Here is a 27,548-nt window from a genome sequence, read left to right as displayed (position 1 = left end):
TGAAGGATCTGTCAGGACTGTGTCCACTCAGTCTGTAGCAGGGGGGTCAATTGCCACCTCAAACCTCAAACACCATATTTCACACTCAAACCCCAATGTTTTTTTTTTCTTTTACATTTTTCTGTGATGATTTAAAATTGTTTGTTTGTGTTTCTTCACCAGATGTCTGATTTCAGCCACACCAACACAGGAGCAGATGACCTGATGGATTGTGACGACCTTTTCGAGGATAAAGACGTCACCAGCCTTTCTGCAATGGTTGATGGCAGCTTGTCATCTCCGAGCCAATCACAGGACAGACCTGTGGTCGTCCTCCAGGTAGAGGTAAAAAATGTTGATCCTCATGAGTCATCCTCCCAGGAGGAAATGGAGACAGGAGAGGACCAGCTAACCTCTCTGGAAACAGAACCAAGTGTCTGTGCTGCTGCCAGCTCTGAGACCAGAAATTACCCTGAGAGTGTTTCAGATGACAACAAGAAAGAGGAGACACCAGCAGGGAGTGAGAGCAAGAGGAAACTGACTGGGAGGTTCTTCAGATGGCTGAGGAGGAATAGAATCCAGCCGGCTCCACAAAAACCCACTGCTGAGGATCACTGCCAGGCCGACTCTGAGGGACCTGGAGAGCTCCCAGGGGTGAGGAGGTGTTTGCTTTCTGATTGTCTGCTGCTCAATGAGGACCACAAGCTGCAGTGACTCAGAGGATATGAAATGATTATCACTGGAACCACCAGACTCAAGACTGTCCTTTCTTCCTCTTTTTCCTCTTCTTCACAAATTGTGTTGTATCTCCTTTCATGTTCTGTCAAACCAAATGTTTTTGTTTCCAGAAGAAACTGACGAGGGAAGAGGAGAAGAAGGAGGAGGATTCTTCAGCAGAGGGAACTATCCAGCATCCTCCTTCTTGGATTCAGCTGGTCTGTGGCAGCGAATCAAGACGCAGAAGACCCAAAGGACCAAATCAGGACCAGCTTAAGAAAGCAGTCTGAATGTCATGTCACTGCCACCATTTACTCCCTCCTGACCCACCATTGCATCCCCAACTCCTGCTTAAAAACAAAAATAAAAGTTTTAATAAACTTTTATCAGAGCGCTCATGACTGGAGTTTTAAACTAACATGTAAGAGGTTGTTACTAAAAAGGCTTGAACACACATGTCTGAGGAAAACTGAGTGTGCCCATGGGTGTGTTGTCTTCATGTTTGTCATGTTACAGATGTTAAAAAACCTGAAGACCAAGAGTTTATTACCTGCAGAGGTGAAAAAGTCAAAAAGATGACAGTTTCCATCATTATATCTGCTTAATCTTTGTGTTTGTGCATTTTAAGTCAGACAAGCCTCTGGTATTGAAAACATCATTTTAACATCAGTTCTTACATCAGGTGAATTTTCTTTCAGACCAAAAAATGTTGATCTAGAAAATTTTGCTGCTTCTGTAAGCTAACCAGCTAGCTTCAATGAAGTAAACACAGTCAGGCATGTAAAATGAGGGCTTTCAAATTATCACAGTCTAAATTTATATTTAAGTATCAAATTCATACTTAGGATCACCATGGCAACAAGGGAACATTGCGTGCAGTATAAGGGCAAGAACTGGGCCAGCCGCATATTTTTCATTTGTTATCAGTATGATGTATGGAAGGGACAGAGAAAGGCCAAACTGAGATGGTGAAGTGAGACGTTATGTGGGCCAGAAATGAAAGTGCATTGGGGTGTGGATTATAGTTCAATGCACTAAAAAGGAACATGAATGTACAAATGTGTGAAACCCGAGAGCTTTTAAGGAATTTTCAGGGGTTAGTAAGTTATTCAGTTAGTTTGGTTAGTTAGTTAGTTTGTCAGTCAGTTAGTTATTAAGTAAGTTAGTTGATGTTTATCTCATCTTCCAAATTTTACATGTATGACCACTATTACTGTCATATAACATGGTTAAGTTATTTGAGATGAACTGTAGCCTATGTGACTATACAGTATCTCTGTAGTTATATCATTCATAACAACACTGAATCCAGCACCGAATGATATCCAGTTTCTGTAAACAATTGTTTATTGTTATGCCTCAGTAACAATGCTTTTCCATACATGCTAATAAAGATTTCTCAAATCTCAAATCTGAGTTGGCTAGCTAGCAAGCAAACCTCTATCAAGCAATCCATTACATGCTGTTTCTGATGCAATCATGGGAACACAATCTTATTTTCATTTTTATATTCTGGTTGATCATTAAGGGCCCCAATGTTTATTCTGTGCTGGCTAGAGAGCTTTCTGTTTTGATGTCCTTAAACTCTGTAACTTTCTGCCTCTGGACATCAGAACATCGTGTTCTCTGGGTGTTTTTAAGAGAAAGCTAAAGACCTTATACTCATAGACTGTATATAGAGTGGACAGTGTGGCTCTGCCATTTATCATTGCACGACCTCACTTCAAGCTGAGCAAGTGGACGTCCATTATTTTTTTGACAGTCTATACTTATACATTGAGCTTTTAATTTTGAATAATTTCTTTAAGGGCTAGACTTCCTTATTATTTTCACTATTACTTTAATAACAATTTTTCAAATTTGTTTTTTATCTCTAAAAATCATTTTATGATATTTTAATCATTTTTGTTGATCAATTTAATTCAGCCTATTTTGATTAATTAATTTTTCAATTTCTATCATTTTTAACTCATTCTAATTCATTTAATTTTTACTAGATCTTATGTTGATTTGTAATGCACAGATTTTTTCTTCTACTTAATGTATTTCATGAGGCTTATACGCGGTTAACTCTTGTCTCTTTTCTTTGGTGAAGCACTTGTGGCTGCATATATTAATGTATAAGAGGTGCTATTAAAATAAAGGTGAGTTTGAGTTTGGGGTTTACAAACTTGAAAACAAGGGGTTTTATAGCCTTCACAAACAAAAGATCCATTAATGCTTTAGAATAAAACAAAAATTCATAAAATAATCCTAAAAACTACTGAATTTTGTGGACACACTGGCCTATCACCAAGGTAAGATTAGATATCCCGCACCCCGTCACCTGTAACATGAACCCACCATCAAATGTTTTCGACAGGACGGATGCGTCAGCCATTATTGATTGGTTCTGGCACAATTACCCCGCCCTTTCCAAAACTTAATTGGTTATTTCAAGACAACCCCCGCCCCTTTGTGAATTCCACAGCAGACCTCTCTTCTGATTGGTCCAGCGGGTCTGAGTGCAGAGAACAACAAACAAGATAGGGTGAAAACCGTCGGGATGGATGCAGGTAAGCGAGATTTTACAGTAAAATGACATTTTTATCCGTCTTTAGCAAGCTATATAACGACAAAGTATCAACGTTCCTCCCCTGGAACCATATATCTAGATCTTTTACGTCAGGAATACGAACCCCCGCTGACGGACTTGTACTGCTTTGTAGCGTCTGTGACGTTCGCTTCCAAAGTGATGACTAAAGCTAAAAGCTAACAAACATTAGCCTGTCGTTATTGCTGAATGTGAAGGATTCGTCGTGTTGACAGCTCTGTGTCCAGCATTTAAACTTCATGTATGGGGCCAAGTTTTCATCTTTGTCAATGTCACAAGTCTCCCACTATGTAATATTTTCCCGTCCTTGGAGAAACAGTCAATGCTAACGCTGAGTTACGCCCAAGAGGAACATCTAAGTGGATGCACTGTCACCATCTCATCAGTTGTTAGGCTACTTCTGTTAGCACAGCCTGCAAAGCTATCAGCTATTAGAGAGTAATACAGTATGCAGAAAGACTCTATTAGATAAGTGATGGCACTCAGAGGGAGCCAGACTGGCGTCCTATACCCAGTATTAAACCAGACGAACTTATACTTCCCTGACTAATATGTCACTCTTTTCCAAATGTCTGTTTTTAATCATTATTTGATTTAGTTTATGCCAAATCAGCACATAACAGGGCTAACAGTAAGATGACATTAAAACAAAAATGTTGAAATTCAATGATGACTCACGATCCCAAAGATTTAGTTACAAGGCAGTTATATACTGGTACATAAGGACACCTGATTAACTTAAGAATATAGAATGTTTCTAAAAGGTAAAATACAGAAGTGTCATTATTAATATTAAAATATCTGTATTGGACGCCATGACAGTTTTATTGGAAGAGTGAGGGTGACGATTTAAAGGACAGGAGAGCAAAACCTGGACAAAAACAGGGTCTCCCAGGTTAGATTGACATTGCTTTTTGATGTTACTTTCGAAAAAGGTATGTTATCTAGCAAAACCATGATATTTGTCATTGTCCAGACCTGCATGGTAATGTTTAAGGGTGTAAGTTAAAGACAATAAGTTTTATATGTTCATAAACATTGCAAAACATGAACAGTAGGTATCCTAATACTTACCTTGCTCTTCCTCAGAAAAACAAACAAAACAATCTTAACAATAAAGAATTTTCAATTTCAAACACACTGTAGAAAGTTGATTTTGTTGCATTATGCTTCAGACAGGCAGTTGGCCTGCCAGTTCACCTATGTCTGTTGTCACTGATTTCTACAGCTTGTTTTGCGAGACACCGTTGAACCACTTTGAAATTTTGATTTAAAAAACATGCATTAAAAATGAAGGGTGAGGGATCAGTCATCCAGACTTTGACTTCTTGTGTCGTATACCCTTTAAAGGCATCTGGTACAGGTTGGCCCAGTTGTAAACCTGGCTGTGAGCCTGGTTTCTCAGACTGCAGAGGAAATTCTGCAAAGAGATATTTAAGGAGATTGCTTTTACTGCTTCAATTTCTTTAGGTCTTACTTATTTTGGTTCTTGTTTGCTAACAGCTGATTTCGCAAGAGAAACTTTCCCATTATGTCAATGTGTCATTTAGTGTTTAGTCTGTTAGCTTGTGTTAATATCAGTGTAGACTCTGATATTTGATGGCCACGTTCTTCACTCATAAACCTGACAACCTGTGTTGTTGCCTTCTGTGACTCTGGAGGACTTTTTAAGTCTGAGGAAATATTACACCAAATGTCTAGTGATATCAACCCAAGGTTATAATAGTTAACTAAAACGAAACTAAAAAGGAAAACTAAAATTTAAAATACATTGCAGTTAACTCAAACTAATAAAAACTAGAAAAGAAAACAAAATGATAAGTAAACTAAAACTGTATCTTGTGTTCACAAAACTAACTGAAACTAACCAAAATTAAAGACAAAATGTCCTTAGTTATAGTTTCTGACAATATTAATAGCCTTTAGGATTTAAATTAATCCGACACATTTTCCCAACCAATTTTACGACAGTTTTCGGCAGTTGTCAGTGCCGTATGGCACCATCACAACGATGTATAGGGACGAGCTTGTTTACTGCACTGACTGGCTGTGCACTGTGCTGCGACAAAACGTAGTGGACCAATGAATCAGAGCATCTGTAATAGTTAAATTGTTATAGAGTCCAAGCTCATATTATATTATTTTATATAATTTATGTTTATATTTTTTATATTAAGTTTATATTATTTTCTTGTGTTTAAGGCATCAGCCAACAGTTCAGTATCAGCATTGACTGAGCAGTGAGCACTATGTTGGACTGGAAAATAAACAGTATTACAAAATATTTACTCTCACCTTTTTCAATCCTGCACCTGGTTAATAAGGTATGAAAAAACTAAAACTAAACTAAAACAAAACTAAAACTAAGCCTTGTTGCAAAAATTAAAACTAAATAAAAACTAGAATGCCTGCTCTAAAACTAATTAAAACTAAACTGTAATGAAAAAAAATGTCAAAACTAACTAAAACTAAACTATAATCGAAAAAAAAATGTCAAAACTAACTACAAATAAACTATAATGACAAATCCAAAACTATTTTAACCTTGTATCAACCAGAGCTTAAAGACGTCATGTAGAACAGGAAGTCTGAGCTGAGTGGTTAAATATAAAATCATGTGGACTTTATTACAGAAAAGTGAATGTGAAGATGTCACACTAAACTAGTTACATTTTGTCATGTGTAAGCTGTAGTTATAGCATTATTAGGAACTGTATTGGGGCAGTCCAAGTAAGGACACACCACGGCTCTATGATGCAATCCAGCTGTAAAAGTCTGTCCCTGATAAACCCCTGGTGTAATACAAGTTCTGGGCCAGGACATGGGGCGTGACGTTTCAGCAATATGATAACCATTTCAGAAAACATCAGAGTTTGACTGCATCTTGGCAAAAGTGAAAGCAGAGTTGTTTCATTTTCACTTATACTGACCTTAAAAAGACAAGTGAGACATTGCAGAATATAAGAAGACCGACAATGGTAAAACAGCTATGAATTTTCACATAAAGTCATAAAGCTGTAGCTTTCTGCTGGACTGCAATAAAGAGGGTTGAAGTTTTTTCCACCTTTGCCGGGCCTTTTCTGCATTTGTAATGTCATAGCACTTTGACACATGTTACATTATAAACTGCGCTGTAAGATTACGCACATAAAATGAGACCCAAGAGGCTACTTTCTGGGGGGATATGGATTCAAAGTCTTAGCTGCTAGTATACTACATTTAAAGTCACGGTGTAAAAACAGCCAAGCAGGAAATAACTGGAATTCTTCATCCGATAACAGGTTCCCATCTGTGTTTTCTGACAGAGATCAACAAGTGAAGAGTTTTCAACAACAACAACAATTTCTACCACCAACACTCAGCTCTTGTTTTCTTTTGCAGCCACCTTGACGTACGACACACTTCGCTTTGGAGAGTTTGAAGAGTTTCCTGAGACCTCAGAGCCCGTGTGGATCTTAGGAAAGGAATACAATGCGCTCACAGGTATGACTGTGAAACACAAAGTGTGTGTGTTAGTCTTGAACCTCTTTCTTCCTGATTGTACTGACGTAGTGATTCCTGTATCCCCGCAGAGAGAGATGAGATTTTATCAGATGTCACTTCACGGCTGTGGCTCACATACAGAAAAAACTTCCCACCCATCGGTAAGTGAAGAGATGTGCGTCTTTGTAGACCTGAGACGTCTGGGTTTCATGTCTTCCCTCTAAAAAGAAGCTCATGCATGATTCTTTAATGTGTTCCAGGTGGGACAGGACCAACATCAGATACAGGATGGGGGTGTATGTTACGGTGCGGACAGATGATCCTCGGTGAGGCCTTGGTGTGTCGACATTTAGGCAGAGGTAAGAGGAAGCAGAAACATGTCTCTCTTGGTTTTGGACAGATGTGTGTAAATAAAAAGAGATTTTATCAGAGTGTGGCACTAACAGCTCCTCTCCAGAGAAACAAAGCTTGTTTTACACTGGCCTGATGAAGTGACCTTTTGTTCCCAGACTGGAGATGGGTCAGAGGGAAGAAACAAAGAGAGGAGTACATCAGTATTCTCAACGCCTTCATTGACAAAAAAGACAGCTATTATTCCATCCATCAAATTGGTGAGTGTCTTAACCTTTTTTACTCTTATCAGGGCCTCGCTCCGACTGAGAGTTTCCACTGAATGAAATCTTTATTATTTCTACTCTGCAGCTCAAATGGGAGTTGGCGAGGGAAAGCCGATCGGTCAGTGGTATGGTCCGAACACAGTGGCCCAGGTCCTGAAGTAAGTACTGAGAAGAAGGGTCAGTCTGTGCCAGATTCTGTCTGTTTGAAAACTTTTTTTTATCATCGTTAATTTTGTTGACAATCTTGTGAGTTGATTTTTTAATATATTTTTTTTGTTGTCATCAATCAAACTTTTGAATGAAGGGAATCAGTCAGTCACTCAGTCACTTAATATCTGCCATGAATCCCATAAAGTACCAACCATAAAGTTGTTTATGTCAGGAGCAGGACTCCAGGTAAAAGCTTGAAAATGAAAGGAAACCATGTGCAGACACAATGTGGTCTGACCTTTACAACACATCAGCCAGCTATGGAAACAACATCAGGTCTATGAAGAGTTACACAGTTGACCCACTTTTTCAAAATGATGTAAATTATACCTCTTACTGAGAACCAGCAGCACACTCACTCAGTGTTTACATTTTTTAACCAGTCTGGGGTGTATACAGTGCTCTGCAGATTTATTAGACCACCTGTCATAAAGAAGCGTGAACCATCCATCATCGTGAAGTGCTTTAACTCTGACTCTTTCTTTCTTTCTTTCTTTCTTTCTTTCTTTCTTTCTTTCTTTCTTTCTTTCTTTCTTTCTTTCTTTCTTTCCTTCTTTTTTCTTTCTTTCTTTCTTTCTTTCTTTCTTTCTTTCTTTCTTTCTTTATTCTTTATTTTCTTTATTTTTTATTCTAAAATTTGAGACAGAACACTAGAACACTCTTAGAAGTCAGAAATAAATCAAGAATAACAAACAACTAAGGATGGGCGAGTACTGACACCAAGTATCAGTATCAGGCCGATACCAGCCTTTTTCAAGGTATGGGTACTCGTGAAGGCTGCAGATACTCTGGGCAAAATTTTTTTACATCAGGCAAGTCCTCCTCACCACTAGTTGCTGCTAATTGCTGCAAATGTGCGTCAGGTCCTATTCAGACAACATGAATGAACCAGGGAGCGTTAACAGATAAACTGTTTTATTTTGCACTTCAGGTTACTTTTAAAAATACCTAAACTCAGACAGTTATTAGTTTTATTATGCACATTTAATATTGTTTTTTTTTATATTTATCAAAACATTCTAAACCCAGAGAGCGTTGTTTTTGTTTTATTTGAATTTAATGTCAGAGTGACTGTGCTGTGTTTGATCAAAATGATCTGTCACTGTTCATTGAAATTCTATGTTTCAAAAATACTAGTAGTATAGGTACTACTCTGTATCGGTGAGTACTCAAGAGGGAGTACTCTTACTGGTATCAGTCTGAAAAAAAGTGGGATCAAACATCCCTACAAACGACCACTAAAACACTTTACTGGGACAGAAATGAAAGTGAATAACTTCAATTTGCTTTTAAAAATTTATTTTTGTAGCTTTTTGTAAAACAGTTCATTTGGAAATTAAAGGGTTGACAACACTAATCATGTTTTAGCATTGAAGGTATCATTTTGATTAAATAGCTTGCTTTCAGATTAACCTTTAGGTTAACACAAGTGGCAACTGAGGGTCTGAGAACATGAGACAATACTGAAGTGCTAAAATCTGCTGTTTCTGGATTGTTCGCTTGAGGCTGGCTCTGGAAGTAGTGGAAGTCACAGACACACCAAGCCAAAAAAGCTGTTTTTAAAGCAGAAATTAACCTATTTACAGCCTGGTTCAAATAAAATGTCTCCTGTCTGAGACACTAATTTTACTACCGGCTCCCACTGTACGGGGGGGTGAATTTTTTCTTACGCGGCCGTTCAGAGGATATTAAGATTGCGAGCTCCCCCAATCAGAGGCACAGCTGAGGGTCACGTGACGGCAGGCGCCCTATAGCTGTAGGCGAAGCCCTTGCCACTACCAATATGGCTGCTTTAGCCAATGTACTTCATTTTCAGTTTCAGAAACAGTCAAGTGACGTCGGCAAGACTACGTCCATGTTTTATACAGTCTATGGGTTAACATGAAAATGTATTTGTTTGACAGAAACCTACTGTTAATGTAGGGCAGTGGTGTAATAACATTGTTAAGCACTGTATGTCCAGGGTAATATGGTCTTATACTCCTGAGCAGATTCCCATTTAGAAATGTCTCGTATGACTCCTTGAATGACTTTCCAACAGAGCAAACCAGGTAAAAATGATTTCCACAGTTTCTCCAGCTAACAGGTTTTAATCATAAGGAGACTCAAAATATTTAAAATCACAAAGATTATTAACCTCTTGAAACTTTCTCATATATTTCCTTTGTGAGATGAATAAAGGTGTATCTTATGTCATAGGTGAGCAGCTTCACAAGTCGATTATTTGACTTTTGATTGACATGAAAAAGAAACTGTTGAATTTTCTTTGATAATGTGGTTGTGTTTGAAAACTGTTTCTAATGTCATTATTTTTTGATTCTGTGGTTTCACACGTGTGTTGAATATATGCCCTATCTCTTTAATATTTTATTCACTTTTGTTTTTCAGGGAAAATGTATATCCCATTAATTCATTTAAGTTAGCCAAAAAACAGTTTCCATCAGCAGTCCCTGGTCAGATGTTGTGAGAAGCTTCCTGTGCTTTTTAAACCATAAAGGTGACACATTAAACCCATATTCAGCCCTTTATTAATGCAGCCTCCTGAGGTCTAAGAGAAAAGTTTGCGCTGTTCTTTGGTCAGATTATAAAATGGATGAAGCAGAGGAGAGGGGGGGGGTTTTGGACCATGTTTGAACCAGCTCGCTCTAAGCAGCTTCTCTCTGAACGGTCAGTTCTGGTGTCTCTGAAATGAAGATGTGTTCCTCCTCATTTGCATTTAAAGAGACGTTCAAGCAGCTCTTTTCTAGAAAACACTGGCAGACTTCCCAGATGTTTCGTTTTAAAGATATGGCTCAATGGGAATGTGACAGGTATTATTTCTATTAAAGGGGGACATATTCTGAATGGACTGGAGCGTGTGTGTGTTTGCAGACATGAGCTGACCATGAACAAAGGACTTGAGTGGCTTATATCACATCTTGTGGGTCAGTGGGTGTTGATATACTGAAAAGATGGATTTTCAGGATATGTCCCCTTCATAACAAGATGTTTAAATCTGTTTTCTTTTTCCTGCCTGTGCAGAAGCAAAGCTTTGCCTCACAGTGTGTCAGTGCTGTAAACAATTATGTAGTGTAAATGTTTGATGGCTGCAGCAGGAATGTGCACAGCGTCACGCATTCAGCATAAAACAGTGATGTCTTTATTCTGTGTGTGTTCCCCCTCCCACCGTCAAGCAATTAAATAGAAGACGCTGCTCCCTGTGGAGTTTTCGATTGAAGGAGGTGATTTTATGACATGTTAACAAACTAAAGTGTGATGTGTCTTCATGTGCTGTTCTGCTCTCAGGAAGCTGGCGGTGTTTGATACATGGAGCCGATTAGTCGTACACGTGGCGATGGACAACACTGTGGTCATCGAGGAGATCAGTGAGTGCACTTTGTGATGTGTGTATCTGCTGTGCTAGCAGACAGAGGAATAAGCAGTGTAAATGTCACTCTGGTCTTTGTGCTCCAGGCTGAATTATTGACAGTGCAGGGATTGTTTGCTGAAGAAGAGTTTCACCTAAACCTTACCGTTTTATAGGACAAAGGTTTTGCTGAAAACAAATAATGTCTGAGTGAGTGCAGAAAACACAAACATCCAACACATTCTGTCACCTGCCTGTGTGCTGAGCAAAGAGGAAACTTTTTAAAGTGAAGAGCTGCCATTGAATGTATCTCTGTGTTTCATAAACAGAAAGCTGCTGAGGCTGAGGTAGAAAAATATTCCTCATCAGCTCAGCCGTAAATCCTTTAATGGCTTTAATCTGCTGTCTCATACACGGAGGGAGTGCTGAGCACGTCTCACAGGGTAACTTTGTCTCCTGTCGTCCCTGCAGAGCGTCTCTGTATGCCCTGGCTGGACGGAGCGTGTGCAGACACAGGAGGAGTCGGGGAGCTGAACGGCTGCCTGGAGGGGGCGTGTGCTCTGTCTGAGGAGGAGACGGCTCTGTGGAGACCTCTGGTCCTGCTCATCCCTCTCAGGCTGGGCCTGAGTGATATTAACGAGGCCTATATAGAAACCTTGAAGGTGAGTGAAGCTCTGCTGTTTTCCTCAATGGTGTAAATACTTTTGAAGCAACTGACTTCTCTGTGTAAGAGTTTTCAATGACCACAGTGTCCTCTTCGGTTGTTCACAATACAACAAACAGATTGCCTTCTTTATGACTCAGGTATTTACAGAATAAGTCTTCACTTAAGGGACTGTGAGGAATTTCTAAGTGATCTTTAAAAAGTCTCCCTTCTAGATATATGCCTAATTGCCCACTCTTTGAAATGAGGTTATCAGCGCCAGTATAGGTTTTTTGTAAATGCTATTTCTTAGCTTTCTGGTCAGGTCAAACAGGATCGGATTGATTTACGACACGTCAAAGTTTAGATGTGAGAAGAGAGATCTGTGTTTTTCTCTGCTGAAAAAGATTTCTTAGACAGATTTGTAGTGCTGGTGGACACTGGAGCCTAACGCTTAGACAGAAAAAGGACACAGGAGCAGAGGAAAGATAAACAGGAGAGAGATAAAAGCTAACACAGGAGCTAAACTGTTTGTGATAATGTTCATACCAACCCACAGTCAGCAGTTATTCTGCAGTGGTCTGTTCAAACTTGAGAGTCTATCAATAAAATGAAGAGTGAGGTTACGTTAGCTCTGCTTGGTAGATGACTGGAAGGAAATAACCAGAATTCACTAACGTTACACATTACAGACATGTCTTAGAGCACCTGGCTGATAACAGCGCTACACATAGCCGGCTACTAAACTACTGTACAAACTGACCAAGTTTGCTTGTGTTCACGTTTCAAAGAACAGTGCTACATAACTGTTGATAAATACCTTAACTCGTAGTGTTGTATCTAGTAAAAAGTTGTCTTTAACAACTTCACAAACGCACACAATGTTAAGACTCCACTTTTCAACTGTGCTCTCTCTGAACAATCATAAATAATAGGTGTGGGCGTATCAATCTAAATATCAATAGTATCAACACCAAGATGAGTATTGGTAGTGGATCGATACTAGCGTGATGATATGGATACCGCAGTTTCTCTTATGTCATCCAGCAATTTACTTTACTCTGCTGTGCAAGTTGTTGCAATTGTGATTTTTTTTCCTAAAACAACTGTGGTGGTAGAATAATTATTTTATTACTTTTATACAATTAAAATGTTGTTTTATTGTTGTAGTTAGTTAAAAAAAAGCATTTTTATAACCTAAAACCTTTGTGCTGTGTTTTACCATAATCATGATCATAATCAACCAACTCAAGGCAAAATCACAAAATTATTCAATGATCATTACATTTCATGTAAAAAGTATCGGTATCGGTGATACTAGACCTGCATTTACTCTGTATCGAATCGATACCGAAATTCCCAGTATCGCCCACCCCTAATAAATAAACACTAAAAATCAAAACTAAAACACTTTACATCAAAACCAAAAGAGTTTAATAAACATGAAAAACTTAAGTCAAATATAGAAACATTTAAGTTGTGTAGTGCGCTGTATAAGAAAATGTAATGTTGTGTCTTCTTATGTCACAGACATTTACACACTCAAATATGGGGAAAAAATGGGTCAGGGTGCAAAAACACCAGGAATGTTTCAGAACTTGTGAGATAATTGGGAATAAATGAAAACACAGTCTGCTTTAGGGCATGTCTACCTCATGATTGATGAGTTACTACCTCAGTAACCAGTCAGACAGGGAAGAGGCTTAGCTTTTGTCCTTTTCACTTCATGCTTCGAAAACTCAAGATGGGGTTGAAGGAAATTGTCACAGGCTTTGTTTTGGAAGTTCAAAAACAAGCTGAAGTTGTTTTCTTCTTTAAACTTAAAGGCTGTGCTGTTGTTTTTCTTTAGATGTGATCCTAATTTATGTTTGTTGAAAACTGACAAACACTCAGGTTTCTTGAATTAGCACTGAGGCAAAGCGGTGTCCGTCTCTCCCCACAGCAATGCTTCATGCTGCCTCAGTCCCTGGGTGTTATTGGGGGCAAACCCAACAGTGCCCATTACTTCATTGGTTACGTGGGTATGTCCGCTCTCTGTGTTTGTGAAATGAACACTCAGCTGTGCACAGAACACTCAGCACATTGATGCCACCAACACAAAGACAGTGATCTAATTATAAACATGTTGTGTGATTGGTGTTAGGAGAGGAACTCATCTATTTAGACCCACACACCACTCAGCCTGCAGTGGAGCCGTGTGAAGACGGTCAGGTCCAGGACGAGACGTACCACTGTCAGCACCCGCCGTGTCGCATGCACATCTGTGAGCTGGACCCATCCATCGCAGCTGTAAGAACGCCAGGGAGGGTTTAAATAGACCTGAGGGTCTGTTTCCTAAAATAAAACGTTACTCAGATGTTCATTTCCTTTCTGCTTCCTGTCGTCTTTCAGGGTTTCTTCTGCAGAACGGAGGACGAGTTTGATGACTGGTGTATGCGCATCAGAAGGGTGTGTTCCTGCTCACATTGCTTGACTGAAGGAGACTGTTTGATTGTGGGAATGTATGTCATTGTATGAATCTCTTCCTCTTTCAGTGGTCTTGCAAACGAGGAGGCCTGCCCATGTTCGAGCTGGTGGACAGTCAGCCCTCTCACATGGTCAGCGTGGACGCCCTGAACCTCACTCCTGGTGAATGAACGCTGCCTCTTTGTGACACATTTCTCCTAAAACTCATTTGGTTAATATTAATTCATCTTTCCGTGTTGACGCTCTCTTCACAGACTTCTCAGACTCAGACAGGTTGGAGCGGTTCTTCGATTCAGAGGATGAAGAGTTTGAGATCCTTTCCCTGTGAGGGACAAACGAACAATGATTTACTGTTTTCGACAGTTGGCGAGAGTTTCTTCTGTCTCTTCTCTGTATCAGACGGGAAGCCTGAGAGGACGAACATTAACTGGAGACCTCTTGAGCCGGTCCAGCTCCAATGGTGTAGTCAGTGTGCATCACACAGCGTTCTTCTCAACAGCCACTGAATGCTCTCTGTATCCCACATCGAGACCGCCTGGTGGAAGCCGTAGCAGGAGCTCAGGACTAATTCTGTATGCACATCTTCCACATCCATGTGTTTCCATTCAAGTCTTAACACTTTAAATGTTTCTTCTGAAGTGATATGGTGCCTTTCCCTGACTCCATAATTTAAATTGCCATAACAGTTTTATGTTGTATAGAAACACATTGGTTCATGACGCCCATGGCTTACGCGGTTTGTCACTACTAACAAGTCTGTAACAGCCTGTAATGAAACCAAAATAAGTCAACTCAGCAGAAATGCTGTATTAATTATTCATGCAAAGTATCCTTGCCAAGTTTTAAACATGTACACAGGTTCATTTGAAGATTATTTATTTAATCAAACGCTGTATAGACAGGTGAACAACAATAGACATGTAAGAGGATTAAAAATAAAATAAATTCAGAATCTGAAGTCTGACCGTCGCCCTCTTCAGTTGCATCACTTTGTCAGATAATAGCAGTAACAGCTTAGGCATATAGCTGATTCATTAAACAAGCAATATCATAGAAAAATGTGCACCAAAAGTGTAGGAGAGTCATTCAGTTACTACAAAATATACACTTTCTTTATCTTAAAGCAGCAGGTTTGTTAGCATTTCCACAGTTCTCCCAGTGGCAGGTTCTGAGATGTGTTGATGGCGTTCAGGCTATGATTCGTGATGTCCTCGTGTACGCTGTCTACGCTCTGAAAAGCATCAATTACCTAAAACACACAAATCACAAGCTTTTAAAACATTTTCAATAAAAAAGGCTCATTTAAGTGACTCAGAGATCCTGTTTGGAGCTTTTAGATGGTTCTTAAGAGGCCTGAAATGAGTAATGATGCCTTTTTTATGACCTGCTGAAGCACATTAGGTGATCAGAAAGAAGACTGATCATTTGTTGTTATTTTAAATGCCTGTCACTGAAAGACTTTCTATGATCTGGTTCATCTTCAAGAGACTTAAAAAACAAAATACACTAAGATTCATTGAAAGTTACACGTTAGACATTTTGAAATAAAGTTTGATTTTTTTTGTCATAAAATACTTTGTACATACATATAACAAGCATACTGCTTTGTCCCGGGGTTGTCATAACCTGAAAGTTCCTCACTCAGGCTATAATTTTCTACATTGGTTTGTTGACAAAGATTATGAGGCCATATATTGTTGTTTTTTTTCAAATCACTGTCCTTGTAGAAAGCTTCCTGCAGTAGAAAGCCTCCAGTTTTAGGTAACCACTCCCTAAAGTTGGATCAAAGAACATAAAGGTTATTCAAAGCTGTATTCAAGACTTCACATTGTGAACTTCAACTTATTGGGAATTTGTTCACTTGGTTTAAAAATCAATTAGATAAGTTTGTTTTTCTGTGCTGCTTCCATGCAATCTTCCTGTTGTTTTGCCCCCTGCTGGCCACTACAAAGAAGTACACTGACTTTTGAAACCAAGCGGCGACATCAACTTATTTAGACACTGGTTTTAATCTACAGTTCAGACCAGCCTCTTACCTGCCAGTTGACTGACGTATCCTTCATCAAGTGTTCAAACTTCTGCTGGACTGTTTTCTGGAAAGCACTGGTCTCGTATCTCTCCTCTCCGTACTGACCTCTGAGAGCAGCTTCAGCTGGACTCAGCTGAAGAAACATGACGAGGTCTGGCTTTGGAAGTCCCACGTCAGGGCTCTTGCACCAGTCTAGACTGAAACCCTTCAAAGAGATGAAATATGTGAGTATCTGATATTTAAACCTAACACTTGAACTTTTTGTCTGATGGATGCAGAGGCTGAGGAAGACTCACAGGCTTGGCGCTGGTGAAAGCAACTCCAGAGAAGGCGTACCGATCTACAATCAGGGTGGTTCCTTGCTCCAGTTTCTTCTTCATCAGAGGTCTGTGGTCAGAGTGAGACATGAGATACAGCTGGTTTATGAAGCGTTCTTCTGATTGGTTGGTAGACTAAAACAAAACAACCTTTAGGTTCTGGGAATAATGAAACGATACATTTTTTTGTTAGCAAGCTATGCTTTTCTCCGGGAGGCCCTAAGCGCACAGGTAACAACATAGCTTTTATCTACACAGTGATAATGAATAATTTCAGCTGCTTTCATACAGCCTTAACTTAACATGAGATGATCACAACTTGTATCACTGAAGTTATAAAAGCACTAAAATACAAACAAAAGTAATAATCTTTCGGACACAATTTAACAAGCTTATGTCATCTCAAGATAAAACTATACACCTGTATCAGTCTGTTATAACAAGACAAATAGATTAAAGCCTGGTTTGTACTTAGGTGTTGACTCTATTCTGTAGCTAAGTGGTAATGGCTAACACCATACAGCTGATCCATCAACAGTTCAGCAGTTCACTGTATTAAATAGAGCAGCAAAGAAAAGAGAGACGTCAGATAAGGTGGAGGAGTGAAAGCAGAGGGCAATGGTGACAATGCAGGACATTAAAGGACATACGTACACCTTGTCTCAGCGACCCACTTGTTGCAGGCCTAAATAACTTGTATGGATGCATTTACACATAGTACAGAAACCCTAAAAGGTCATGGTTAAATATATATCGTCTTCCCTGATCTCACAAGCTTGTTTTCCTAAGATCTTGGTTTTCTTTTCTAGTTATCTCAAGAGAACACACTAAGCTCTTTTTCTTTATCCAAAACCATATTAGTAAGTTGATTGCTAACATTAGCCAGAAGATGGGATGCTAAGCTGACTTTCTGCTGCTGCACACATGATTGAGATAAGTGGAGGAAAAACAAGCAAAAGCACAGAGAAATACTTCAGCAGCAGACAGACAGTATGGCACCATAACCTGTATAAAACATGTATGGCACACATTTTCTGGCTAATGACAGCAGTCAACCCACTGATTTGATTTATAGACCGTCAGGAAATGTTCTCATTATCTAGGAAAAACAAGGTAAATCATGCCTTTAGAAAACAAGAGAAAAAGTCAATGTAATAACTGGATTTAAATTAGAACGTATGAGAAAATATAAAAGGATAGAGTTATAAGCTTTTAGGGCGTCTGTGGCGTCAGGCTTCTGTAAACATTAAACCCAGTCATGCTGTCCCTAAACTGCCTGCATGTGAGGTAGACTCGCCCACTGTATACTCAGAAAATTTTCTAAATCAGGGGGGCATCTGGGAATACATACCCACTTTTTCTCTTTTTCTGTTTAGTGTAGTTTGCGCTCTGTTTTAGTTGCATTACCGCCGCCTACTGGTGTGAATATGGATTACAAATACAATGCCACAACACCAATGTAATAGACAGTCCGTGAGACGTCCAACATTAACAGAGTGATACGAAAGAAACACAATTTGTGGCTGCAAGTCGTAAAAAGGGTGATGACATCTTAAAAGTGCATGTTAACTTTTATAAAATGCACCCAAGTCGATACAAACCGCTTATTATCTTGTTTGCACTTGTGGAAGCTGTTTTTCTAACAGCTTGACTTCTGCTTTTCGAAACTTAAGACCAACATAGCAAACTACAGATCCAACAGAAGAGCCACACTACGAGCTACATTTACATGCGACCTAACTAGCACGCGTAACGAGCACTTCCGCACTCAGTTAATTACATAAACTGTTAACACCTGTGTCCTGCACCTTGCTGCCCCACTTCAAATGTCTGCCGGGGAAAGGCTTTGGTTTTAGTTTGCGTACTAACTTAACTTGCAAAACACTTGCAGTCTTAACCCTGAATTATGTTCATTCCATTTTTTAAGAACTACTTCAAAAAAAGAGAGTGTATGTTTTTCAGAATAAGTGGAGGTCTTACACCAGCTCCCAGCGGTTAGCAGAGAAGAGCAGATGCACCGTGTGGTCCTCCAGATCGCTCTTCTTCTCCAGGTAGGCGCTGATCAGCTGTCCGATTGTCGTTGTCCTATCTGCCATAAAAACCGAATCATGGTGTGTTATATTAAGGTGACATGGAAGTGACAGCTTTTATTTCCATAAAACAGTTGGCTGAAAGCAAAAATCCAAATCTAAAAAAACTGTTTTAGCGCCAAACCTTACCGGGAAACCGCATCATCTCAGCCGGTCTGCCGTTCTGCTGCAGCGCCTGAACGAGCTTCTTACACTGGGTCGTTTTCCCGGCTTTGTCCACCCCCTCCAGGACGATGAGAGCTCCTCGTTTGCACGCCATTTTTACAGCTTCGGGCTTTTTCGAGTGAAAAAGAAAGCAAACGACGTCAGACCTCTCCAAGAAACTGTCCTCTGCTAAACGTTAAACAATATGGATCCTTCTTGGCGTCAACATTTACCCGCTTTTTCCTACAAACCCAACATCAACACGGAAGTGACGTACTTCCTTTATTGACTTTTTCCGAAAACTTTATTGACTCAAGACCATCGACAGCTGAACACGTCTGAACATCGCACCTTATGAAATGTACATTAAAGGGCCAGTAAGGAATTTCTAAGTGATCTTGAAATAGTCTAGTTTTATATATTTACTGATCATTATCCACGGTTTAAAACCAGATTATCAGCACTAACACTGGTTATTTTTAAATGCTATTTCCCAGTATCTGTGGATGTCTCAATAAGTCAGTTTAACATCAAGCAATGGGTAGAAAGATCTTTCTTTTTTCCTGCTGAAAAGGATTTCTTAGATTTCATTTGCAGTGATAACAGACACTAAAAGAAAAAGATAGAAGAGAAGAAAGCTAAATGCGATAGTGATAGAGTCTTGGACAAAGTAAAGTAGTGTTTGAAAGACAATCTGCTTTCCCTTCATTAGCTACCAAAATGTACACCTTGGCGAGAGTCATATCTTTACAACAGTATCTAATGGTGCTCATGGGAAATGGAGTCTTTATCTGGAAAAACTCCAGCTGTTCCTCACAGCGCCTTAAAGGACTTTGAGTTTTTAACTGGTTATCAAACAGACTGAATTTAATACTGACGCCTCATAAAGACATACTAAACCCAACAATACCATTAGTGGCAAGAATTTTGTCTGTATTGATTTTTTTAGCCAACTGCCAAAGGGCTGATGGGAGTTGGGATGAGTTCAGGACAAAACCTTGATTAAAGACTGGAGACCACTCTCGAAGCTCTAAAGTTTCACCCTTGTGTCCTCCACTTGAGTTGTTCACTTGATCCTAAAATCTAATAAATGGGATCCTAAAATCTAATGAATAGCTTATATATCCAGTGTTGCTGAGACATCCTAAAGTAGGTTGCATTAATGAGATTGCAGTTAATGGTCAGGTACTCACTGAATACAGACTAAATAAAAAATGAACAGGTCAATTGATCTGTATACATTTAATCAGGACACAAAATAAACGAAGTGCAGCTTTTTTTCACGTGAAAGCATTTGTTAAACATACTTTATTAGAGTTATTACAGCGCACAAGTGCAGAAAAATAAACAGCTGTTAGAGCTGACTGATAGATGATACAGAGGTGATCAGCTGACGCCGTCATCACTGACAGACGCTGCTTTATGTGACATGTGAAAGAACTTCTCATTTAGAGTGAATCTCCTCATTCCCTCTCTGCATTTCCTTCATCTCTCCCATGCATCTGGTGGGAGCGACTAAGATGACGAGTAAACATAAGAGCAGGAGGAGAGGATGAAACGTTAGAACTTTGGGAGTCACTCGGCTGTTTTTGAAACCACATGTGACCGTATCAGAAGAAAGATTAAAGATACTGACAGAAGCTTTAATGAAAGTATTTTAACTGATGTTTATTAAAAATGAGAGTGCATAACATTTATTTTTGTTACTTTCTGTGAGAGATTGTATTTTAGAGACAGCAGTTGTTATATTGTTTTAAAATGTTATTTGTAACTTGTTTGCTTTTGGTGTTGTGAGTCTCTGGTTTATTTTGCACTAAATAGAGTGACATAGCTCAGCAAGCCATTTGTTAATCGAAAAAACTGCAATCTCGCTACGTTAAAGCTGACTTGACAAGTACAGAGATTCAGTCATTCAGTCATTTTCTCAAGTGTGTACAACCACAGCTCAATATGACGCACCAAATATTTTCTGTCTGTTGGATAAAATTCTTTATTTTCTTTTAATTCAGAGCATTTTCTTATTCAACACCTACAGCTCCAGCAGAAAAAATGTCAGATTGAACTGCACCAAATGAGTAACCACATTGATAATTTATTTCTTTTTACACTCAGTGTTTCTCTTTTGAAAGTAGCACTGATTCAGCCTTTTCAGTGCCTGACATGTCACACTTTGCTCTTATGGCAGTGTTTCAGAGCGTCTTTCAGAGCTGCTAACACCATGTCAACGTTAGCTGTGCTGCTGTTACAGCCCATGAGCCCTACACGTAGCACCTGAAATGATCAAAAACATCCAGAAGTTAGGAGACACATCCTTTCATCTGGTCTAAAGGAACTGTGTTAATGATGCTCACCAGGCCAACTGATGGTCCAAGCCCTCCAGAAATCTCTAGGTTATGTGTTTTCATGATGTACGTTGTGATCTCTTTCCAGTCGTATCCATGAGGAGCAACTATTGTGGTCACTGTGGGCAGTCTGGCTTTCTGAAATAAGAACATAGAAACAGATCACTCAAGCAGAGGTTATTCCATACAGTCTCATGACAGCATTAAAATTTCAAACCTACCTTTTCTTTGACAAATAGTTTCAGACCCATGCTCTCAAGGCCTGCGTGGAAGTACTCTGCCACTTTTTGATGTCTTTCCCATGAATTCTCCAGACCCTTAGATTAACAGGAAAAGTTATGAAAGTAGACAAAACATTCCCATTTTAGGGACAAGTCATTTTAGGTTCATGCATGTTCATTTTAAAAGCACCAACAAGGATGTACAGTATGATGTAAACAGCCAGCACTTTAAGCACAGTGAAGTTATGAGCTAAAATGTCTTTTCATGCTTACAGGGAAAATGCTAAAAAGCCTGTTTTTTGCAGAATAATCTTTACCATCTGAGTTTAGCATTATTCAAGATTTTTGGTTCATCAGCCAGTTAAATTTAAAGCAGAGCAAATTATTAAAGTCAAAGCGAAAGATAATTTTTAAATTAACATTGCAATTCCTTAAATATTTTTACTGTTTTTGTTTTTAGAAATTTATTAAGCCCAAAGGATATAGAAAACACTAAGTTCATCAACATTTATATATTTTCTGACACTCATCCTGAATGTTAAAAGTAGAGAGCTTCTGGATCTTATATGCAAAGCGTGAGCAAGAGTGAAAAATTTGTGCACTTAAAACTTTTAACTATCCAACAAGACAACACTTCACTGGGTTTAAGAATAAGTCTGATTGTGTGAAGGTATAGTCAGATTTTATCTTCCTTTTATTTTTTTTTAGGGAAGCAAACATTATTGTATCATGTTTTTGTCTTAAAAACAGGCCTGTGTCCTTTCGTGTACAACATAAATTTAAATCCTTGATAATTCCCACCAGATGTAAAAACCTAAGTAAGATCTAACCTAAGGAAAGATTTATTTCAGGTCGTACCTACCAGCAAACAGCCGACATGTCTGTGTCATCTTCCCCTATATTGACAATAGTTTGACACAGTAATGTGGGATCAGATTTGAAATTATGAATATTTTCTGTTCCAAGTTAACTTTAAGTTTTTATGCCTCTCTTTGAGCAGAGGACAGTAGGTCAAGTAGGAAACATGATGCATAAAGCTGCATGTTTATTTTTGATATGTTTTAAAATAAATAATTAAATAAAGCTGCAGGTTAAATCTAACCCAGGCTACTTGATTCAAGGACAGTAGACTCTGTTCATTAGACATATGATAATCACTAAACCAAACAAGCACCCCTGTGTTTCTTTCTGTTTTGGTCTGTACATTCTGCTTGTTTGCTTTCTGTACGTTACTGTTAAAAACTGTGAGAGATTCAAAACATGGCATTCAAACACATGTCACACCTCTTCAGCAAGAACAGCCAGGCTCTCCCTCAGAGAGTAAAAAGCAGTAACAGGCCCTGTGTGGTGATATCTGTAAAGAAAGAGTTTTCAGTCATTAAAATGTATGAATATTTAAATCAAACAATGCCTTAAAATGTTATATCTTGAAGGGTTAAAAGGAGACTTGTCTTACACTCTTGAAGGCTTCTCATCACATCCCCAGTAGTTAGCAAGCCAACTCAAATCCAAGAAGAACGACACAGGCTTTGTGCTCCGGTTGAAGATTTTCTGGCTGTTGAAAAATTCATCTGTTAACATCTTTAACGTATATTTTTAAACCATCACTTTAATTGAGGTTTCTCACCATGCTCTGTCACTGAAGGAGATGGGGGCTGTACCCGGGGGAGCGTTCAGGACTTTTTGGGAGCCTGTGTAAAGGATGTCAATCTCTGCAAGCACAAGTATCACCCAAAAGTTAAACTAAATGTCTTCAGAGCAGACTTTATAACATCAGTGAGCAGGTTTGAATACTCCACCTTGCTGGTCCATGCAGAGAGGAGCCCCACCAATCGAAGCCACAGAGTCAACCAGAAACAGGCAGTTATATCTGAAGGAACAGATCAAACATCAATCAAACTGTTCTCCTCAGACATCTTTGAATCAGCTGTGTCATAGACGTGCTCATGTTGCGTCTTACTTATGACACAGCCGTCCGATACCGTCTAAAGGATGCAGGACTCCTGTAGAAGACTCTCCATGTGCCAGGAAGAACACAGCTGGTCTGTGTTTGGATAAGGCCTGTAGAGAGAAAACATCATCAGCACAAAGACTACAGATGAGACAGGAAAATGTATGAAATGTGATAAAAGAAGAGGGATTTATACTTTCTCTATATCTTCATTTGATAAGAAACCACCAGGAGGCGCCACAATTGTATTCACTCTGGCTCCTGTTGAATTGAAATGCATGAAACAAAAAGCCCTCAGAAGAATTGTTGGAAAACCCTATGAAGATATTCCCTCAGTGAGCAGATTATGCATGTGTGAATAATGTTCAACAAAACTCCAGCACTTAGCTGTTTAAAACAATCATCTATCCTTGTTGCAGAAGGGCTAAACACTGCGTCTTTTCACTCCAGGGTGGTTTAAAAAGCTCAGAATATCCAATCATCACCTATTTTACAGGATAATTAAATGTTTGTAAAGTCTGGTTAGAATAAATAAGAATAAATAAGTTATAGCCAGGAAAAAACAATGTATATTTAGTAAGGTCTCACAAAACTACATGTGGATTGTGCATAGGCTACTTGTCTAAAGCTTAAAGCTCTGTACATTATGCAGAAACTCAACAACTCTTACAGCTGACGCCTTTTAATGAATGAATTTATCATGATGAGAAAATACATGGGTTAAAAAAATGTTGTTTCCCACATGTCCAGAGTCAAGTTATCCAGCATCTACCCAGACATCACTCCAGTCTGTGGCAAATGCAATTGTAGTGATTCTACCCTGGTTCATATGTATGGGCTGTGTCCCAAATTACAGAAACTCTGGAGTGACAATTTCCAAATTCTATCAACAATACTAAATAAAAATCTCAGCCTTAGCCCCACCCTCGCTCTGTTTGGTGTTGCGAGTGGAGAAAACCCCCAACTAACTTCCATACAACAGCATGGTCTCCTTCTGCTTGACGTCAAGATGTTATGTCCAGTCTGAAACTTGAGATGTTGCGTTTTTCTATCAGTAGCTCAAAGAAGAAAATTTTATGAGTCATGGGAACCTTTCTTATCCTATTTTCATAACAATCTATCTTAACTTTTGTGAGATGTGGCTCTTGACAAAACAAGATCTGACTCTGTGTGGTGTGCTGCACACTCCAAGATTGTGTGCCTCTTTTTTTTGTATTGTCTGTAAAGGGGGGGCTCCTGCACGGCATAAAATATTAATGTCATTGTCACAGTGATCTGCCCTAATTTGTAAATATTAGTTTTCCTTGTGGTATTGCTGAATATACTTGCCCAACCCTGGTGGTTTGAGATTTGTATTTCTATATGTATATGTTTTTATACATGTTTATATATGTTTTAAATGTACTTTCACATAAAACATTAAAACTCAATGAAAATATTTGAAATAAAAAAAAAGTTTTTTGGGGGGCAAAAAGTCTGACTAAAAAAAAAAAAACATGAACAATCCAGGTCCTTATCCTGCCATAAAAACATCCTGACATATTTTGCCCACACCGCCCCCTAATGGAGAACATGTTCCTTGGTCAGAAGCAGAGTTTGTTGATGTTTACGCAGCACGTAACACTGCAGAAAACTGACCACAGATCATCTGGTATCAGAGACACCTGAGGGACAGGTGAGCTTTGATCTCATCAGTCTGAGATGATGGAACAATGAGGTTTATGAACACTGAGAGACTTATTTTACACAAAATCACTTAAAGACACAGTGAACAAAGGGAGCATTCATACGTTACTTTCATGGTTAATAAAGAAGATAAAGAAAGAAAGCAATTAAAGTGTTAAAAATGAGCCTTCATCACTCTTACCGATCCTTTCTGCCATTTCGGCCGCTCTTTCCCCCCATATGCCGTTGACTGCAGACAGCACACTCTCCCCAGGCTCCACGGCGTTAAAGATGGCACACTCCATGGCAGTGTGTCCGGTGCCGCTCACAGCTAAAGTCACCTTGTTCTGGGTCTGGAACATGTACTGGATTCCACTTTTGATGTCACCCATTATCTGAAACACAACATAAACTTATATTAGCTGAGGAGAAGTTTGAAAAGACTATATCTGTACTGCTAAATCAGACTGTTGCTCTTTCTGAGTGGGATACCAAGTGACATGATGACCAGTACACCTGTGTTAAAAAGCAGACACTGTAAATGATCACATTTATTAAGCAACATTTCTGCTTTTTGTCTTTTTTCAGGAGGCTCAGTTACCTCAAATATCTCTGGGTGCATGTGTCCGATGACGGGATTGGCCCCGGCCTCCAGGATCCGTGGAGGAACATTTGAAGGTCCTGGTCCAAACATGTGACGATGAGGCACCACCAGAGGTTTCTGCAGACATTTTGGTGGAGGCACGGAGAGGGACGACATGTTTCCAGCTGTGAGACCGCTCAGTGGAAGCACAGGAAAAAATGTGGAGCAGGTAAAGTGACGCTCGAGCAGAGTCCTCCCCTCAGTCTGACCACTGAGGTCTGCAGGTCAGGAGTCTGTCACAACACACTCTGCCTTTATCTCTGTCTCCGTCTGTCAACAAAGACTGCTCTCTGGGCCATACGAGCTCAGCTTCTGCTTTTTTAAGATACAAAGGTCACCCAATGTGACATCAGGTGTTAATGTTTGACTGCCCTACCTCCAGAGAATCAGGATTAACCATTACACTGCTGCCCCAGTGAACTGTACAAACAAATGTGTGTCAGACATTTATGTGAAGATGCTCTTGGGCCTGAATCTGAATCAGCTTGTTAATAGTTTCAGAATCCTTCAATAAGAATTAACACTTATCGCTAGAGACACATTTTGATTATGTGCACAACAGAATCAAGACTACAAACATTTTGTTTATTCATGTTTATTCTGAAGATGATAAAAAACAGCAAACTAAATATGTCCAACGTCTACATACAGTCTTTGATGTGGCTGCAACAACATCTTTGACGTTTTCTTTGAACGCCTTTAAAAGTAAGATTTATGAAAGTTAGCAGAAAAATATAGTTTAAAAAATCCTGATTTTTTTCATCATTAAATCTCAGTCATTCAGAAAGTGTGACTTGTTTTACAGCCCCGGTGTTCTGTATAAGAGCTAACACAGAGGACCTAGACCTTACATTTTAAAGCAGGCACATGGGTTTTATTCTTATACATGATGTTGAGGGATGATCATATCAATTTCTATTGAAACACTTGAAAGATAAAAATTTTAATATCGTAATATATCCTTAATCTTTATACCCTTTTTGCACCCTAACCCTAATCCCATAAGAGTTTATTCATTACTTAAAGTGAGAATAAGTAGAGCTCTGAAAGTCACATGAAGTCACTTAAAGCTGCTCAAGAAGTTAGGATCTCCTCTGTCATTTTTTTTTTGTTTGTTTGGATGCACCAAATGTTTCCTCTGGGTCAGGGGTCTGCAACCTGTGGCTCTTTGACTCTTCAGCAGTGACTCCTTGTAGCTTTAAAAAACATTATTGAAATGAAAAAACAAATCTCACAGGCTATTGATGATTAATGACACTGACACCAAGGGGAATCCCAATTTAACATTTTGTTGAACTAAATATGCCTCACATCTGTCAATAAAGCCTGCCACCGCTCCACTTCACCTCCTACAACTTCAACAGCCCACAAACTTCCCCCAACACCTGTGGCTAACCTCAAGTTTTACAGCTCTGGTAAGAAAATCAACAGAAAGACAAACCTGGAGAAAACACAGATTTAAATTCTGTGGAGGGATTAATTCAACTTCCAGGGCCCAAGCTTAATATAAATGCTCAATATGTGGAAACACATTGGCAAATAAAAAATAACGAGTTGAGCGACACTATCAATATATGTTATCAAATTTAAGTTTTCTTTTTGTAGTTCTACAGTTTCATAAACTCACATAACTTTGTGTTTAGCTAATTATTCCACATATTTTTAAAATATGTATAGAGTTTTATTTACTGTTATGTTTTAATTGTGAAGGTTAAGTAGATTTTGTGGCTCTGGAATGACTTGATAGTAACGGTTGCAGACCCCTGCTCTATGTGATAAACCTGAGCTGGAGGCTGGCTAGTGAAGCACCCAGACTCTTCTACTACAGAGCCATACTGTTGTAATTTGTTCATGGTGTAGTTTGGTGCTATCTTGCTGCTCTGTCACTTCTGTTACTCGCAGCATGGGGAACTATCCCCGTCTTCACTTCTGAGAGACTGAGTGACTTTTCACACTCAGCTTTGTTAGTGCCATGTTAAAAATGAATTGAATAGGTTGAGAAGTTGTCCAGGTGTCATTTTAGTACAAAACAACCTTTACAGTGTTTTGTTGTCTGTGTCCCAACTGTTTAGAAATGAGATGTTGATGATCA

The 27,548-nt window shown here is 39.0% G+C and overlaps 3 protein-coding genes across 3 annotated transcripts; 1 reads left to right on the top strand and 2 right to left on the bottom strand.

Moving 5' to 3' along the window:
* Positions 1–3,174: 3,174 nt before the first annotated feature.
* Positions 3,175–14,975, top strand: atg4b (autophagy related 4B, cysteine peptidase). Its single transcript, XM_074668656.1, has 13 exons — positions 3,175–3,251; positions 6,671–6,772; positions 6,862–6,933; positions 7,033–7,131; positions 7,282–7,383; positions 7,475–7,547; positions 10,885–10,964; positions 11,417–11,607; positions 13,531–13,609; positions 13,732–13,877; positions 13,980–14,036; positions 14,123–14,216; positions 14,309–14,975. Exons 1-13 carry the CDS (start codon positions 3,242–3,244, stop codon positions 14,380–14,382), a joined length of 1,179 nt encoding a protein of 392 aa, XP_074524757.1. The 5' UTR covers positions 3,175–3,241; the 3' UTR covers positions 14,383–14,975.
* A 190-nt stretch (positions 14,976–15,165) lies between these two features.
* On the bottom strand, positions 15,166–18,935 carry dtymk (deoxythymidylate kinase (thymidylate kinase)). Its single transcript, XM_074668657.1, has 5 exons — positions 18,620–18,935; positions 18,381–18,489; positions 16,380–16,470; positions 16,091–16,288; positions 15,166–15,303 (listed from the first exon to the last, which is right to left on the bottom strand). Exons 1-5 carry the CDS (start codon positions 18,747–18,749, stop codon positions 15,190–15,192), a joined length of 642 nt encoding a protein of 213 aa, XP_074524758.1. The 5' UTR covers positions 18,750–18,935; the 3' UTR covers positions 15,166–15,189.
* Positions 18,936–20,797: 1,862 nt separating this feature from the next.
* Positions 20,798–25,619, bottom strand: agxta (alanine--glyoxylate and serine--pyruvate aminotransferase a). The gene is made up of 11 exons (XM_074668718.1): positions 25,415–25,619; positions 25,016–25,208; positions 23,345–23,409; positions 23,158–23,258; positions 22,997–23,067; positions 22,825–22,909; positions 22,654–22,752; positions 22,482–22,551; positions 21,198–21,293; positions 20,986–21,114; positions 20,798–20,905 (listed from the first exon to the last, which is right to left on the bottom strand). Exons 1-11 carry the CDS (start codon positions 25,571–25,573, stop codon positions 20,798–20,800), a joined length of 1,176 nt encoding a protein of 391 aa, XP_074524819.1. The 5' UTR covers positions 25,574–25,619.
* Between the last annotated feature and the right edge of the window lie 1,929 nt (positions 25,620–27,548).

Source organism: Halichoeres trimaculatus, unplaced genomic scaffold, assembly GCF_033239565.1.
Source record: "Halichoeres trimaculatus isolate MK-OKI-2021-1 unplaced genomic scaffold, fHalTri1.1 fHalTri1_scaffold_4, whole genome shotgun sequence".
NCBI classification, from domain to species: domain Eukaryota; kingdom Metazoa; phylum Chordata; class Actinopteri; order Labriformes; family Labridae; genus Halichoeres; species Halichoeres trimaculatus.
Note: the sequence above shows the minus strand (reverse complement) of the source record. Positions and strands in the feature narration are given on the sequence as shown.

Bases quoted from the DNA above. Each gene is read 5' to 3' on its own strand.
- agxta (XM_074668718.1), bottom strand. From the start codon at position 25,573: ATGTCGTCCCTCTCCGTGCCTCCACCAAAATGTCTGCAGAAACCTCTG. The intron at 25,209-25,414 runs GTAACTGAGCCT...GTTGTGTTTCAG, and splicing joins TGCACCCAGAGATATTTGAG to ATAATGGGTGACATCAAAAG. The intron at 22,753-22,824 runs GTGAGAAACCTC...ATTTTTCAACAG, and splicing joins TCCTTCAGTGACAGAGCATG to CCAGAAAATCTTCAACCGGA.
- dtymk (XM_074668657.1), bottom strand. From the start codon at position 18,749: ATGGCGTGCAAACGAGGAGCTCTCATCGTCCTGGAGGGGGTGGACAAA. The intron at 18,490-18,619 runs GTAAGGTTTGGC...TTTTTATGGCAG, and splicing joins TGAGATGATGCGGTTTCCCG to ATAGGACAACGACAATCGGA. The intron at 15,304-16,090 runs GTAAGAGGCTGG...TGTGTGTTTTAG, and splicing joins ATACGTCAGTCAACTGGCAG to GTAATTGATGCTTTTCAGAG.
- atg4b (XM_074668656.1), top strand. The intron at 7,132-7,281 runs GTAAGAGGAAGC...TTTTGTTCCCAG, and splicing joins GTGTCGACATTTAGGCAGAG to ACTGGAGATGGGTCAGAGGG. The intron at 13,878-13,979 runs GTAAGAACGCCA...GTCGTCTTTCAG, and splicing joins TGGACCCATCCATCGCAGCT to GGTTTCTTCTGCAGAACGGA.